This window comes from Zalophus californianus, chromosome 3, assembly GCF_009762305.2.
Source record: "Zalophus californianus isolate mZalCal1 chromosome 3, mZalCal1.pri.v2, whole genome shotgun sequence".
NCBI lineage: Eukaryota > Metazoa > Chordata > Mammalia > Carnivora > Otariidae > Zalophus > Zalophus californianus.
In genome coordinates, this window is record NC_045597.1 from 148887151 (window position 1) to 148905597 (window position 18447).

The window sequence follows — 18447 nt, forward strand, 5'->3', positions numbered from 1 at the left end:
AAATTAACACACTGGGTAAACACATACACATAGTGATTTCTCCTCCTCAAATTGACTTTTACTAATTTAAGGCATTTTCGTTTTTCAGAAATTTGAGTGGAAAATAACATTAGGGAAACTGAATCGCATTGAAATGTCACTTTAATTCATTAGTAAGGCTTTCTTCCATCTTAACTGAATTACTCCCTAAACATTCTGACAATTCTTCTTCACTGATATATTAAAGTCTTTCACTGATTTTTAGTATCATATTATCATAATAGCTCTATTAAAGCATTTTATATGATATTTATGTATATATATATATATATATATAGTATTCCTCTAGTTTTTTTTTTTAATAGTCTGGAACATTTCCAAATCCATTTATATTTATACAGTAAGAGTCAGAAAAGTAATATTTTTACTGGTGTAAAAACCGTAAGAATGGCAGACTGACATTTATTACTGTAGGAATCCTTTAAAATTTCTGGATTAGAATGAAAGTTCATCGTCAAAATAAAAGGAAAAATATGTCAAACGTACGTACTACTAAGTTATGAAAGAATCACCTAAGCTAATGTAATAAAACAGTGGCCTTGAGTTTTTTTAATAAATATTTTATATCATATCAAGGATATTCCTGTTCTCTTGGTTCTCAAACAAACTTCTGATGCTGGCATCTGGTTGTCTTTAAAATATTTACCCAATATAGAATTCCAGACTCTATTTTATTATAAAATCAGCCCAGACACAGTATCAGATATTGACAAGCATACATTGTTACATTATGTATTTGTTTTTTTTAAAAACTTATCTAGATTATATGTATTTGATTTGAGACTATAAAATAGAATAACAGAGTATTTACAAGCTTATTTTCACAACAATTTTTTTTTACAAACTTCCAAGAAAATAAGAAATCCTTCACTGATTTCCTTCATGTAAAATAATTGCGAATTTGTCTACACAGTAGAAATGGAAGGGCCAAAGTTTCTATTTACAGATACAGGGAAACTGATTCCCTCCCACTTGTGTAGTAAGATAGGAAAGTAGCTGACAAGGTGTTTGTAATATCAACCAAGATGTCTCCCTAATGATAGCAAAGTAGGATTGCATGTCCTACATACTGTTCATCAAATTTCAAAAACAGATATAATATTGGATATGACTATGATGTATCAGCCAAGGAGTAGACAATAGCAGTTCTGCTCAGTCACTTTTCTTGGAAAATAATTACTTCTTTATCCAGTCCATTTGAAAGGGTAAATACAAAAAAGGCTAGAAGATTTACTGGGTTAAAAAAAAAATCAACTGCACCAATGAATTATGGGATAAAAATTTTAAAAACAGACAAATGAAAAGCTAATTTTCCCTCCAAGTCTGGAGGTCTTACCTAGCTCTTTTTAGTCAGTAAGAGTAGAATTGTGCCCAGTGTGTATATGAACTTTTACAGTCTTATTTGTGAATTCATGCAGTGGTGTCCTAGAGCTGGTACATACCAGCCTATGAGATTTGATTGTACTGATATTTTCCCAATTTCACATTCAGCAATGTCAAATTGGTAGCCTTAAATCAGCCATGGTGGGAATATACCACAGAAACTGGAAAACATTACAAATCAGGGTTTCTTTTTTCTCCCAAAGAGCTAGTTATTAAACATTTAACAACACACTACTGAATTGATGTGAAGGTTTTCTTTTTCTTTGTGGCTTTCAAGAAATTCATTGAATATTGAAGTCTTCTGGTTGTAAATCCATAGTTCCAAGTCCTTTAGTTAGGAGTGGCACAAAATAGTTAAGCAGTACTCCCTCAATTATCAATCATATAACTTTTCTGGTTTTAAGACAACATTTTCAATATCATGGATGCTTTTGCCATTTAAGTGTTCACTAGGACAGTCATGACTGTAACCTGTACCATCACTGATTGTTGATACTGTGTAAGATGCACTTCGAAGAGCATCTGTATGGGAAAAGCTGTTTCCAAATTGGATTTTATATTGATTCCAATTTCTTTTTAGAATTGCTTGAACCTGTCAATCAAAAAGAAACAGAAAGGACAAGAACAATCCATTATCTGAAATAAAGATATTGTATTTAAAAGTATAATAAAATGATTTATGTAAAACTTAAAAAAAAGTATTGATGTTAATTAGTGAATAATACTGCTTTATTTTCTTAATTAAAAGAATTAAATTGAGAACATTAAGAAATTTATATTTAGGAAATTCATTGCATTACTCTTTACTCTTAGATCCCATTAATATTTTTATGCCTTATCTTTGAAGCTTTAATAATGCATATGAATGTATTATTGTCAAATAAGTAGTTAACCCAGACCCCCATTTGCAAGCTTGCATGTGTAACATTTAGTTTTATATCAGTATCTTAATAATAGAATGAGAAGACAATTAGTGAGAGTACAAAAGGAGAGAGAAAAGAGGTAAAAGAAAAAGAAGTTAGGGATACAAGGACTACAAATTTTCATCATCATCATTAATAGCAGCAACTACTTTTTACTGAGTGATTATCATGTGCCAGGTATTGTGCTACATTCTGGAAAAAAAAATTAAGGTTTTTGTCCTCCTGAAACTTACTACCCAGAGGGAAGAAAATGTTGAACAGGTAAATTACAAATGGGATAAGCCTGTGAAAAAGTTTAGGAAGGTCACCACTCCACTTCTTTGTGTTTGGATCCCCCTCTGACTGGGTGAATTTGATATTTAATGACTTCCTTCTTCTCTAGGGCTAGAGATCAGGATTGGTAGACCACATATAGTGACTTTGGTTTTAACTGAACATGAGACACTAAGGGGATTTTCTTCATATTGACTCAGTAAGTGGAAATGAGAATATTCAAATACATCTCCCACTTGGTAACCTGGATATTTCCAGGTGTCTGATGACTGGGCAGACCAGTGTGGGGCTATCTCCTCCTACTTTACGAGTGAACTAGCCACATGCCTGTGACATAAGTTAGGTCTGTCCAAAACATGTCTAGCTTTGAATTGTCTTCCCCAAGCTCTCAACTGCTCTTTGACATTTTGATTGTTCCTCAGAGGCAATCTGAGCATCACTAAAAGCAATTTTCCAATTATCCATGTACTAGAAATATACTCATGCAATAATTGTCTACCTTGCTACTAATTATATAGAATTCCTCAACTCTTCATTCACTGTATTCATGTGTAAAATTAATATTAAATATTAAATATAAATATTAAAATAGGGCTGGTTTATTTAAGTCTACATTCTTTTGTCTAATAGATCTAGAAAACTTCTCCAAATTATGAACAATCTATTACTAATAGGTATTCCCAGGAGCTCTTTTAATGAGAGGACTCTGTGGGATACTTCAAAGTCCTTTTAGAGTCTCCTGTACTCTGTCACTTAAAATGAACACAAAGTTTACTGTCTCACTTTATATTTTAACATGTAGAAAAATGGAAGACACAAATACAAAGTCAATGGGTTTCTTTAGTTAGAATTCAAAATGAGTTATTAGAATTTCAGGTATTAATTATGTAATTAGAAATGCAATAAATGTGTTTTAAATGTATTTTTATGAAATTCAGAACTTCAGGACTTTCAAGCTTATATATGTATATGTATATATATATATACATATATATATATATATACACACACAGACACATATAAACTGTATCTAAAGGGAATAATTTATATTCTTGTAAATTTTCTTTGAAATAAAAGCATTTATAGGACAACAAATACATTTATCTTGCAAAAAAGTATACACTACCGCTTCCCTCATGATTTAGTAATGTCTTTCTTAATTCTCCAAATACCATGTTTAAATTAAAGTAATTTAAAAATAATGTCTGCATATGTAATATCTTCATAAGCATAAGCAAATGACAAATGGAATGGCTTTAGAGTGTGCTTTTTAAATAAATATTCAAAGATTTACAACAAAAATGACTTTTGGCCAATTTTCTAGATATTTCTGATGGGAATTGTTTTTGATCCTGATTTTCTGCTAAATGCATTTCTCTTCACTTTGTTACTAAATGATGGACTGACTGAATACATTTACTATATAGTTTCTGTTTGAAAGAAAATAGAATGTAATTTTACACAAAAGATTCTACATAAATGTTGGGAAGCAGCTGACAAGAAGAAGTATCTTAGCTGTGAATGTAATAATTATGTTCTTGAAAATGAAAGCTTAAATTCAATTCCAACAGTCAAAATGACTTTTGAAATATCTGACTGCTCTTGAAATATCTGCTTTGATTACAATCATCACCCTATTTCTTCCTTACAACCAAATCATCAGAAAAACCATGGAAGTTCAATTTCCTGAACTCTGCGGACTTACTGAAGTTAAAAATGAAACTAATTAAAGACCCATTGGCCTTGTAAGGATCTGTTTGTTTATATTATTCTCTATAAGGATTTGTTTTTCATCTGCTTCCTCTAATACAATATCATACTTGTTCAACAGAACATTAAAGTGGCCACTCTTAATACACCTTTAATGAGAAAACTGTAATGGGGAAAGACAACAAGGAAAATTGCAATTGGAAGGGAAGATAACCTGATGTTATTAAAGATATGAAAATGTAAATGCTATACAAATAGTAAGGCAACTCTTTTTATAATGTAACATTACAACTTTATATGCCCATTAGCACTTGATAAGGAATCAATTCTATATTCCTTAACCTAAATTAGTTAAAAAATAGTTAATAGGGCTTCATATAAAAATGCTACCTAGTTCTCATAAAATATAGGTTTGGTTATTCTCAATAAATCTTTTTGTTCACTTTATAAAAGTATCTCTCAGGTGTTGTTAGATTTACCCTTGAGGCTAGGGAGGGCACTTCTAATAACTAGATCTCTAGTTTGTGCTAACAGTCCATATTTGGCTGAGTGGGCTAGAGATGAGATGAACGTGTCCTGAGCACTTGTCATGCCACAATTATTTAACTAGTGAGAAATGCAAATAGGAATATTTTGACTAAAAAATAAACAAAATGTGAGAGTCAAAAAAAAAAAGTAGAGACTACGCTAAAGGGAAGCTACTTGACCTCCCATGGAAAGCAAGAAGGGAACGTAAGCCTGAGCAAATGATTTTGAGAACTACGTGACATAGTTGGAACCACACAAAATGAATCTGGCAGTTGTGCCTTCATGTTATGAGAGTGGGAAAAACTAAGAGGCAAAGAGACAAAAAAGGAGGGATTATAGTATTTCTTAAAATGAGAAATGAGTCATCCACAAATAGGGACTGTATCTTGAGAGATGAAGAAAAGGGGACACATATTGGAGATGTTGTAAAGAACCAAAGGATTTGGCAACAACTAGATTAAAAGATTTTGTATTATTGTAATTTTTTACTGCCCAAATTTTCTCAATTTTAGGACATGGCAGAAGATCAAGGTCTGGGTCTCTTTTGGTTACATAGAGAGTGCAATAAGAGTATTAGGCATTAGTTTAGATATTCCCTGGGCAAACTTTCCAAATAAAAAGTCCAATTTGAGATTGACTCCAATATGACTAATGCTTCCATTTGTGCATGTATTTTTGAAAATGAACGATTTGACAGATCTAGTAAGGAATCTATAAGGTACTGGTAATCTACTAAGGGTGGGGCATGCTGCTAAAAGCTTTAGATTCTTAGCTTACACTAATCTTTGTGAGACTGTGTAAGGAACTTGCTTTTATTTCCTTTTAATAAAAGTAGACACTGAGACTCTAGGAGGCTCAGAATATTGCCCGAAGTATTACAGCATCAGGAACAAAGTGGCATCTTTGGGGTAAAAACACATTGTTGTATCTATGCTTTTATTCTACACTGCTTCTTATCACAAAATATTTTACTAGTAATTATGATTAATACATTTAGAAATTACCCTTTATTAAAATGAAATCTGTTTCTGCAAGTGGAGAGGTATATTGTTCATATTGTATGCCTGTTTTTTGGCATGTTGTCCATTTCTCTCTCATCTATATTTAATTGTAAAATCCCATATAGGCAGCAGATAGGATTGTCTAATTCAGCTCATGCAATCATAAATTTATAGAAGTACATAATAAATGCTATTTGAATTTTATTATCAAAACAAATGATTTATCTATTCTTCCTTATTGCATTTTGCATCTGTACATCTCATTACAGAAAAAGTCACTGTTGTCCACTGTATAACAGAAGACTCATGGAAGCACCACTTAAAGATACAAAATATAGCCTACTATGTTTGACAGTTCTACACTCTGTTATAAATAATTAAATAAATGAAATAAACATTTTAAAAAATCAATTTAATAAAATCAAACATGAAATTTCATCATGTGCTAAGAGAAAGAAGTAAACGATTATTAAGCAAAGGAGAGCAATATTTTATAGTTTTTCATGACATGTACATGATTTCCAATGTTGATTTATTTTTTAGGAATAGTTCTTATAATGTTACACCTACTGGTCCATATGTTTCCCATCTGAAGCTTTGCGATAAGCTTCACAGTTACCAAGTATTTGAGCCTCACTCGGTTGCTGTGTGGATTTCTAAACTTTGTTGAATTTTACAAAATCCTCCAACAGGGTTAAAATTTGTCAAATCGATTAAAAACAGTTAAAGAGCTAAATCAGTATAGCTCAAACCACTGAGCTATAACACTATTCATATGCATAAGAAACTTGGTACCAGTTTCTAAAACACCTGAAACTTTCTTGCTCGGAAAGCCTTGGATAAAAATCTTGAAATATCCAAGAGCACATTGCCATGTTACAAATTACAGCATTCTGTTCTCCTCAGTTTTCTAACTTACTGCATGCCCTCCCTGTATAACTAAGAGTTTAATTCTTTAAAATCTTTTTGTAACCATCATAAAACTGTTTTCCAAACCACATTGTGAGCCAGGCAAAGCAAAAAAATAGAGAAAAGGGGAAAATGAAAATGAGCCAATTCTATTTCCTATTAGAGTGTATGTTTTATGAGGTTAAGGACTGACTAGCATTGTACCTACGACAAAGGCCGGACTTACTAGGATTAGTGCAAAAGGTAGGTCAAATGCTACATGACTAAAAGTCACTGATGGACTATTTTAAAGTGAGGCTGGATTTGCCCTATTCTTGAACTCCAGTATGACCCAAGCTTTTGGGAAGAAGAGTTGCATCCATGAAAAGAGATTCGTTTTTTTTCCTGATCAAAATGGAATTTGAAGTAGTTGTTCCTAGGGAATGTATAATTGTCTTTCTTTTTAGAAAAAGATACATTGCAAATATAAAACGATAAAAGGAATAAAAATAATCACCATACCTCTCCATTAAAGAAACAGAAAATAGTAGAAACCAAAAGACCCTGTAAAAGAAAAACAGAATTTTCTGATTCCAAATGGAAAAGATATATTATTTGTAACCAACTTGCTACATACATAGTCAAAACTAAACCAAAGCTATATGCAATTTAATACCAAACTTCACAAGCTGCCTTCCTGATTCAAGAGCACCATACCTGATAGTGCATAAGGATGTGCATGATGTAGTCATATATCTCCTCTGCAATCCTTCCTTCAGGTCGCCACGGAATCAGCACAAATTCAATGCCAAGTAACGGCACCAGGATAAGTGTAGCTCTCACAGCTTTCATGTAGAGATTGGATTCTGCTTGGTGAGTAACTTTTAACTTGGTAATGAGAACACGTACAATATTTAATAGAAAAAAAAGATTCACCTAAAAAAATAAAATGGCATATTGAAAACTGTTTAATATTTAATATTAAGAAGCATTACTGAAGGATCTTTGATTTTATAAGTTGTAGATTATTTTCAATGTACAAGAATATGTTCTACTGCAGAGAATATATGCCTAATATATTAATTTGTATTTCTAGAATTGTGATTTATTAATTTAACAAGCACATCAATGTTAGTGGACTTAGTTTTAGAAAAATAAAATTACGGTGGAATTATTGTGGAACACATTCAGTTAAGGAATATCTAAGTGTTTTTCTCAGCTCATTTTCTTATGCAGTTTTTTTGAATTTTGCAATGGTCCAAAAACTAAGTCTTTTGAACATTTTCAGCTCAAACAAAGGAAAGAATTGTTTATAACAAATGCTAATTTTTTAAGTGTCTCCTCTTTATCACCGTCCATACTAGTACTTTCTAAATACATATTATACCATAATAACCATTTTCATCTTTTTGGTTTCTCCTTCCTGTGTTTCCTTTTGTAACAGTAATCCTCACAACTCCTGAGATAGTACTGTAAGCTTCTTTATCATTCTGAGGAGGCTGATCACACACTAAAACCAGCTGATGTTCAACCTAGATCATCCTAGAGTTAAAACAATTTTGGCATCCTACAGGGCCATCTGTTAATTACTTTCTGTAATTACATATTTACTGTGTTAAAAACTTTTCCCAAGAGAAATCATTCTCTTTGAAAGGGAGATATAAAACTTCAAAAATTTAGTGTGAATAACTAAGTCACTCAGGAAACAGAGTACTGCTTTAATATATCTCTCTCGCTCTCTCTCTCACTTTGAATACCACTTTCTTATCTTCATCCAAGTCAATATCTTTTATGCTTGTCTATTTTTTCTGTGCCCATATTTTGCGCCTTCAATAAGATTATGGATATTAACTCCAGAAGGGCCCCTGAGGGCTCTTACGTCATTACACTATATTCTCTTTCCTTTTTCTTCACCCTGACTTCTAGCATCTGTGCTTTAATAATCTAAAGCTTTTAAACTACATCCTGATAAGTAATTTATATATGCTTACCTTAATAAATTGGAATAATAATGATAGCCCCTCATTTAATATAGAAAACAATGAACAAATAACATACATATGCTGATTTAAGACATGTGTTATGAAAATAACTGGGCATAAAAATATTCCACTACTATTCTTAGAGAATCTAATGGGACATGTGCTCCAAAGTTTACCACAATCCCGATGGAAACACATCTATGAAAAGTAACATGGTTATAGACACAGGAATGTCTCTCCTAAAGACAAAAGCAGAATAAGCCATTTTAACAGGTGTAAGAATGAAACATGACAAATCAACACATCAGCTGTTTTTCCACCCATCCTATTATGTTCCCTTCCTAAGCACTCATGGTTATTGCAAAGTTTTGACTAAATGGAAATTACTACCAGCCCATGAAAGAAAATATAATAATGCCCTTTTATCTGCTTATAAATTTAGAATATAAAATATTTTATAATCCTTACATGCAAAAGTCATATATTATAAAATCAGTAGAAATGTTGCAATTTAGATGCTCATTATGTGAAAATCTCTAAATGCAAAGTGCTTTTCCAAAATGGCAAATCTGATTTAAAATGTGAAACTAGAACTAGAAAGTCATCCTACTTTATTTTCTGCAAATACTTCCATTTATTTTGAATAGGAATTGAATAAGAATTTTAAATTTCAGATGACCTATATCTGAATCTCATCTATCTTTGAGCAAAACTAGTTAAGGGGAAGAAAAGAAATCTGTTTTTATTCCAATACTCATAAAGATCATGTAACTGGTAGGCACAATAGGACATTTTCATCTCATGATCCCACACTCGGGTCATGAAAGGAAGCAGTGTACCTCAGCACAGTGATGGCAGGGGGATTCCTAGAAGCCATTCCCAGACTAGAATAGCCAGCAATCACTTAACTGAACTGACTTAAAAATCTCTCACTAAACACCAATTAAATGTATCCTCTCTCAACTTCCCTTTGGCAAGATCTCAAAAGTGCTGTAACCACTCAGATACCATCCTGCTCAAGAGGAAATGTGACAAGGGAAGTCTGAGTGGAAAGAAACTGATTGAGGTTGAAATATTTTCTTTATAAAAGTTGTACTTAAGCATGTGACCATATAAACAATTGCTAAGGCCCCTCCCAAGACCTTGGAATCGGCCAGAACCAGTGAGGAGCCCTAGAACTCAAACAAAGACAGAAATATTTATCGTGTTAGAAAAACAGGCTCCTGCTCTTTTTTAAGCCAAGAAAATGGAAAATGTTTTAGGCAAATAATGTGGATTTTCACTTTCTTTCTTTTAGAGTAGCTTGATGGGTTATATTTCTATGTGATATTCTACGCTTTTTTTTAAAGATTTTATTTATTTATTTGAGAGAGAGGGAGAGAGAGAGAGAAACAGCATGAGAAGGGAGAAGGTCAGAGGGAGAAGCAGGCTCCCCGCCGAGCCGAGAGCCCGATGTGGGACTCGATCCCAGGACTCCGGGACCACGACCTGAGCCGAAGGCAGTCGCCTAACCAACTGAGCCACCCAGGCATCCTGTGATATTCTACCCTTAACTGCACCATCTACTCTTCCCTCCCAAAATTGATGTGGATGGGCTTTTCCAAGGATTGTGTTAGTTGCAATTACATTTTTTATTTGCTAGGTGCTTTTACTTAATTTCCTGAACCTCTCTGATTTAAGCATTTGAATTACCCCTCTGAAGAATCAGTCAGATCTCTTGTAATAAAATTTTGCCTTATATTTGTTCTGTAAGTTCCTGGGTGGCCCAAACAACATATCTTATTTCTTTGAACACTCCTCAGAGCAAAATCATGGTATCATGTAGAAATTACAAGAAACTTTTTAGAGCATTTTTTGGGAGAGTTTATTGTATTCTAGGCACTGTGTTGACAAGATGCGTCTCATTTAATCCTTACAATACCCTATGAGGTATCTATTATTATTCCCTAATCACAGAAGAGACAACAAAAGTACTGAGAGGTTAAATACAACAAAACAAAACACCCCCCAAAAAACAGAACTTGCCCTGATACACACAGCCAGATGTGGTAGAATTAGATTTCAATGTTGGCTCTAAGATTACAAAGCTAGGACATCTCAAGGTGTAACTTAAGTCCGGTGTATCATGCATGTCCCTAGTATGTGCAGGGCAGAAAGGAAGGAAATGCTTCTGCTTATGAAATTCTCACTAGAGTCTACATTAAGCTATGTTAAACTTTCCATAATCACTGTAATAAATTCCATGGATTAATTTTTAAGCTTATGTGGTCAGGCACAAATCAGAAGTTTGACACTTGCTACATGCTTTATACATGCCAAGTTAAGTCCTTTATAGGTGTTAACTCATTGGACTCCTTGTTTAAACGATTAAAAATCACTATTATTGTATTCTTTATCTTACCAATGAGGCACTTGAAATGTAGAGTGATTAGTTTAATTGCCTAGGGTCATACAGCAAGTAAAAGGTGGAAGAAGTGTTCAAGCCCAGGCCTTCAGCCTCCAGAAGTTTCTCTGAATTGTGACATGCTTTTGAGAATGGCTCGAACAGTATTCTAACATAATCGTATGCTAAGCTGCAATTAGCAAATATAGTAAAAAAATAGAAGAATCCTTGTCTAAAAAAAGAATTTGAAAACAAGGATTAGGAAGCTCTGAATTTTGACCAAAAAACATAGCCCCTTTATCTTTTTCTGTATAATTGAATATCACCTGTAATTATAATCTCAGACATTAATCACATTCTGGTGTCTAATGCTTTATGGAAAGAAAAACCCTGTTAATGTGGATGAATTTATTTCCCCACATCGAAACAATGTAATAAAAGCACTGAATGTGACTTCTGTTTCCCTGTAACCACACTTAAAAATGTCCAATTGGTGTATTCATGTTAAGTGATGATACTTATGACAGTAAAACAACAGTTTAACCAATACTCTCTTTTTCCAAATTACAGTCTTTTCTTTATTGGAATATTACTCTTATTAGCAACATAGGTGTATAGTTTTCCCCATTTGCCATTCCCTCTCACTAGATCTATCCTCTACCCTTCTCTGTTCTGCTCTGCATCCCAGGAAACTCTGAGGCACCTCGAAAGACTGCACCCTTGCCCAGGCTTCTTGCTCTGACATTTGTTTCATTTGGCCAAAGGGAAGAACCAAGTAATCAGGGCATAGGAAAAGAGAAGTTTGAGTATTTCTTCCTCATTCTTCTTCCCTGCCAGGCTGTGGTTTGGGCAGTGGCTATGTTCCTCTACTCAAGGCCATGCTTCCCAGCACTGGCCCAAATCCCAAAACACTGTTCTGTCCCCTCTTTAGGTCTAAAGCCATTAAGAGTTTCCCCACTGCAGGTCCCTGGTGCCTGGCCATTCCTTATGAATTAGCTCCCTTCCTCTTCCTGCAAATACCTCAAATTAACACCTTTATTAAACTCTCTTCAGTTAAACACTGTGAACGTGTCATTTACGTACACCAGGGTCCTGAAAGATACCATAGGCCAGATGATTCAGGAAATAAAGTTGAAATATGAACAATGATGAAACAAGGAAAATTTTCATTACGTACCAGTAAAGCAGCACAAATTGGACCATGGATAATGTAGAGAAGATGGGTATCAGAACTGATCCAGCAGCTTGGGGGGAAAAAACAGCAAAATTATGTTGGATATTTTCATTTATGTAGTTCCAATAGAAATCAGAAAGAGAGATTATCTTACTTGTCATTGTAATATAAGCTTCTCGCCACAGCATGTATACAAGCAGGGATCAGTGGAAATCCTGCAAATATCAAACAAAAAGAAAATTAACAGGCAACTTTCTCTGTAGATGGAATTCCTAAAATGTGGTCATAAAATATGAAACTCAGGTACTCTGGGAGCAAAAATAACTGGTCACTATATGTTTAATGAGTAAATATTTTCTGTATAGCCAAGCAATAAATATGATAAATATTAGTTATTTATATGTCCAGGTTTGTGTGTCTGTGTGAAGTCATTTTGAATCAGTGGACTTGAGAGCCTAAGTCCATAAATGTGCTGCCTAAGCCCCAAGGCTTAGAAGAATTCATATATATTTTCTATGATATGGAATCAGCCAATATTTATTTAGTAGGATGTGGGAAGAAGTTGAGACTGATCAAGTGAAGAAAAAGAGGAAGAGAGAGAGATGGTTTATATATTAGATATTTTGCATGTTTTTAGCATTCTAAATGAGATCTTTCCAACATGAAATGAAGACATGTTTTATAAAGGTAACCTATACTAAATATACTAAAGAGTGTGTGTGTGTGTGTGTGTGTATGTGTGTACATACCTTTATATATCTGTATCTATTGTCTGACTGGATAGATAGGTAGATTGATATATGATAGATAATTATAATTTCAGTTATGTTTCTAGAAACTAGTCCAGTTGAATTCATTTTCAGCATTTTATATTTTGAATTATTCTAGTTGTTTTTAAAAATGCACTAGAGGCACAGATCAAGAAACAGACTCTTAGTTACAGAGAACAAACTGATGATGACCAGAGGGGGAGGTGGATGGGGGATGGGTGAAATAGGTGACAGGGACTAAGGAGTGCAGTTGCTGTGATGAGCACAGGGTGATGTACGGAAGTGCTGAATTACTATATTGCATACCTGAAACTAATATAATACTGTATGTTAACTAACTGGAATTAAAATTAAAACTGAAAAAAAAACAGAAAAAAAAGAAAAGGAAATATGCTAGAAGTGTATCATTATTTGCATTGTGAATAATACCATGTCAGGAGATTGTGTGGAAAAAATAGATCTTTCGTGTGCCTTTATTCAATTACTGACCCCTCTATTCTTAAGATAAAATGATATTTTTTAAAAACAAACTTTTTTTGAGTGGAATTTCAAAGCTGGCTAAGCCCAACGCCCTCATTTGCACAAAGGAAAAAGAGATTCGAACAATATGAAGACTAGTTCACTAATTCATGATTCTAATTCTGTCGTGTTAGCCACTGCATACTTAGCCAAGATACACACTGAAATATTAAATAGAAAAAACCCAACAACATTGTATTATTGACCTGTGACTACTGAAAACCATGAGTCAGTAGTTCTTTGTTTAAATATTTCAATTTACTGCAATAAGCAAAGGTTAATCACCTGCTGTTGTTTGAGAATGATTAATAATAAGTATATTTTTATTACAAAGGAGCTCTGCATCCTCTAAGAGCTTTCTTAAAAGGTGAGTCAGCAGACACGCGTAATGGCACTTACCCCAGCCAAGAAAATAATACCATATCAAATGTTGCTTTTCCGCAAACACAGCCACCACAATGAGTGTGTGTAGGTAAATGCCTTCACAAAGCATCCAAAAGTAGTTACAGCCCATCAGGTAAAGATGAATGAACTGAGACACTTTACAACTAACCTGTGAGAAAAAAAAGAAAGCCATCAATATTTAGTTGTTTGTGAATTCACATGTAAAGCAATAGTCTAGTTTAAGTTAGCTATATAGAGACCTGGAATTTTCTCTCCTCTACACAAAATCTTATATACTGATGATTCAGATTTGTAAAATGCCAGTCTTCATCCTGATAAGTTTTTAAGCACTGACTCTAAAGAGTTATAATGGTACACCTCCCAGGAAATGTGTAAATTCCAAATTTATTACAGTTAGTGGATGTGTTTTTTCCAGATACATTTTTTCATGAAAAGTGACCAATAATTGAAAGTCTTGCATACTACTGCTACCAGTGCAATTACTCAGTAAATAACAATCTAATGGGCCCGTATTTGATATTATTCAAATATGAGGTTGAGGATTTCATGTAAGTAAAAAGAAGAAAAAGTTATGGTTTCTTTCCTCTTTTTCTGAGATCCCCACTTTCTCTTCTCTATTCTTAAAAAGATCAGAAGAGGAAGGTTCAAATACAGGCTAAAGTAAACATGAAGGAGTAAGAGATATATTTTGCTCCCTTAGAAAGGAGAATAAATTTAAAACTCTCCCAGAAATATATGGCCATTTACTCCCCACAGCTCCCAATTTCTAGTCTGGTCAATAAATATTTAGTGGCAATTATCATTATTTTTGAAATAAATATTTTTTTCACTAAAAAGAATATTGGAAGGGAGATACAGTAGAAAATAGATATTGGGGTTCTCGTAGAATAGTAATCATGACATGTGCCCATTAGTTAGCTTAAAATATTTTCAATGTTATTTCATTTAATCTTTAATTCTGTGTGACATAATTTATCACTAGTCACATATTTTACAGATAGAAAACTGAGTACTGGAGAAGTTAAGTGATTTGCTAATATTCATACAACATCAATCTAAGCTATACCCTGAACACAAGTCTTGTAATTCCAATTTTGTTTTCATGATTATACACAATGCCTTCTGCCCGTAGGGCATTTATAAAACCTATTCTTCCATTAAGTACATTGGTAGAATGCATAACGTTAAACTTTAAAATAAAGTATCTTGATGTCAAACATCATGTTATATTAACAAAGTCTTCTCAAGGGTAAAAGTGAGTTAGTCAACTATATTTATATAGAAATAACAGACTTCAGCTTCAAGTTTTTATCTGGTATAGTTTTTAGACGTGCATATCTAATTGGACTTCTTACTCCTGATTTCACTTAAAAAATTCATCCATAAGTCACTATGATAAAAAGAACTTAAAACATGCTTCAGGAAAGTATTTTTATGAAGGGCATTGCTGATATAAACAAACAATAAATTTTCCAAGAATATATTAAAAATATATTACAGCCTGCAATTTGTACATTAAACACAATATCCTTATAACTAAATGTAAGCTTTAGAATCTCTTGCTCTGTAGCTTCATGATGAAACTTATCTCTTTGCTCTAGAGAAAGTCACTCAAAAGTGGTAGGTCATTGGCCAGTTTTTTTATGTTGCTAAATCTATCCCAGTGTGTTTCCTCACCTAGTGACATTAGAGTGGAACATACACAAGATTAAGCAATCTGGATACACGTGTGCAAACAATGCAGGGAATTTTAGGATTTTGGAAATTACCCTAAAACACACGTAAAACACATAGGAGAGTATTGTTTATTGGGCCACTGAGTGAAAATTCCTTCCCTTCCATGGTTTCTACTGAAATCTAGTTACTAATTTATTTAGTTACTACTAGATAACTTAATCTTTAAAAAACCACTTTATGTACACCATATATATATATATATATATATATATATATATATATATATACACCCCTCCACAAATCCATATCCAAAACTGTAGTATGGATACTATAAACATTATGAAAGCAGATAATTTTAAATACTTGAAAATATGTTTGTTATTTATGCAGATACTTTAAATATAGCTCACATATGCATATAGTTTGCATAAAATATATACACTTATATAAGTAAATTTTAGGTTATGTTTTAAAATATGGCTTTTATATTATGACAGTTTCTGTGCTTATTTTTATGTATCTTTTGATACTCATCCTAAAAATTGTGCTTCCAGAAACAGACCCCAAAATACAGAGAACAAACTATGTATGGTTACCAGGGATGGAGGGTAGAGAAGCAAGAGATGGGCAAATTGGGTAAAGGGGAGTGGGAGATACAGACTTCCCGTTGTGGAATGAATAAGTCATGGGAATGAAAGGTACTGCATAAGAAAATATACTCAATGGTATTGTAATAGAGATGTATGGTGATGGACAGTATCTACACTCGTGGTAAGCATAGCATATCAAGTTGTCGAATCACTATGTTGTACACCTGAAACTAACGTAACATTGTGTGTCAACTACACTTCAGTAAAAAAAACTTAAAAACAAATTGTGCTTCCAAAGGGATTATAAGGAAACAACTTACAAATATTTGCTGAGATACTGAGGACCTGGTAGAGTCCTTTTAAAAAAAAAATCTCATATTAAGAAACTTTAACATTACATAGGGGATGTACAATTCATTTTCCCTGGTTTTATTAACTATTTAAAGTCACCTGATCCCAAATATATAATTTAATTAAAATTTTTCTGTTTTCATGCCTTGTGTTTCTAACTACATCTGTAGTTAGTTGCTTTGATTGACTTTTTAAATTCGATTGAGTAAATGTTACATGGTCATAAACCCTTAAGTCCCACCAGCAGGAGGACTCTAGCCATAAAATGAGGTGAAGATGTGTATAACATATATAAATAATTGAAGCAAAGAAATGTATTCCTCCTTTATAACTTGGGAAAGATTGAGATGTATATACCTTTATAGATTGGAATATAGATATATATACTCTCTAGATGTCAGAACTTAAAATATATATATGAGTATTTATACACATTTACATATATCAGGACCCCCCACCCCACCACCACCTTTCACTCACATTTCTTTCCCTCTAACCTCTTGAACCTAAGGGTACAACCTCATTTTACTTACAGGATTTGTGGCCACTAAAGCCTGGTTGTTGGCCACTGCAGTGAGATGAATGATTGTTACAATAGAGTTACAAACAAAAGAGAAAAATAGATTTTTGTGCAAGGTAATCCTTTGGCAACTTAGGCTCCTAAAAGGCAAGAGAAACCAAATATTTTATTTTTATTAATAATCATTCAAATAAGATACATTCACAATTCATAATAGCTGTTCCAAATCTGGAAGAATTATTTTTTTCTCCCCAAGATTGATTCATGATAAAATCTTAATTAGGGAAAACCTATAATTCCTTAAAAGAGAACAAATGAGTTGCTTCGGTACAGGTAGACATTTGTAGGAATAGAAATTTGCCCATACAAGGCTTCTAAATAAATTTCTTCTGTGAATCTCTCAACATGATTAATATTTTAATTTATTCTGAAAATGTAGAAACTGAGATTCAGTGAAGTTAACTGATCAAAAAATCCTGTAGATAATTAATTTGAAAACTTTGGATTTGTCTGTCAGAATCTTACACAGATAATGCTCTTTTCATTATACCACAAAGGTTGTTCTGTTTATATAGCCTGTTTATGATTGTTTATGGTTGTTCTATTTATAGAGCTTCTGTGTGGTGATAGTGATTATGCAGACCAACCATGAGAAAAATAACATTGTATTCAGAATAGATAAATTTATAAAAATATAGACTTAGCAACCAATGATGTTTGTTTGTTTAGCTTTACTGAATTTTCTTTCTAATTGGTCCAGCCATATGTAAGGCATAAAATATTACCACTTGTGACTGGAGGTCCTCCTATATAAAACAAAATTAAAGAACTGGCTATTTGGAATTCATATAGAAATAAATTTTAGGAAAAGTCATTATTAATGACAAGTAACGCCATTCCTCGGATTGAATCCACATCTACTCTACCAGATTGTCCACATATGACTCTATGCTCAAAGACCAACTCAAGTTCTACCTCTTTCATGAAGCATTTATTTGAATGCTTATGGGTAAAGTTTTAAACTAATAGAAAGGAATCCACTTCAAACTGAATACTTAATATCAAAACAAAACACGTATGTAGGGAGGGAGACAGGAATGATTTCATTACAGAGACTTAAAAGTTCGTTTTGTATTTTTATAAAATTATGCAATTAATATGGTCAACCTAGATAATCCACCCTATTTAACACAAACTAATGACTTCTACTTTGGGAACTTCAAGGAGATTTTAACTTAATTTTATCACTGTATCACCTTATCCTAAATAAACCATGTGCCCAGGATATCATAGTTAGGCTGGGATGCCAAGGTTTTCTATATTTAAAAATG

General features: G+C 33.0%; 1 protein-coding gene across 4 annotated transcripts in view; it reads right to left on the bottom strand.

Annotated features, from left to right (window-relative positions):
* Positions 1-298: 298 nt before the first annotated feature.
* CALCRL (calcitonin receptor like receptor) overlaps positions 299-18447 on the bottom strand; it is a 102068-nt gene continuing 83919 nt past the window's right edge. For 2 of the 4 annotated variants that reach the window (XM_027590246.2, XM_027590245.2), the window contains 7 exons: positions 17130-17256; positions 13973-14126; positions 12439-12499; positions 12288-12354; positions 7463-7681; positions 7268-7309; positions 299-2014 (listed from right to left, as the gene is read on the bottom strand). In XM_027590246.2, the coding sequence (XP_027446047.1) occupies positions 1799-2014; positions 7268-7309; positions 7463-7681; positions 12288-12354; positions 12439-12499; positions 13973-14126; positions 17130-17256 (886 nt within the window). In that variant the 3' untranslated portion in view covers positions 299-1798. The remainder of the gene's footprint in view (positions 2015-7267; positions 7310-7462; positions 7682-12287; positions 12355-12438; positions 12500-13972; positions 14127-17129; positions 17257-18447) is intronic. The other 2 variants (XM_027590248.2, XM_027590247.2) reach the window with 2 other exon arrangements.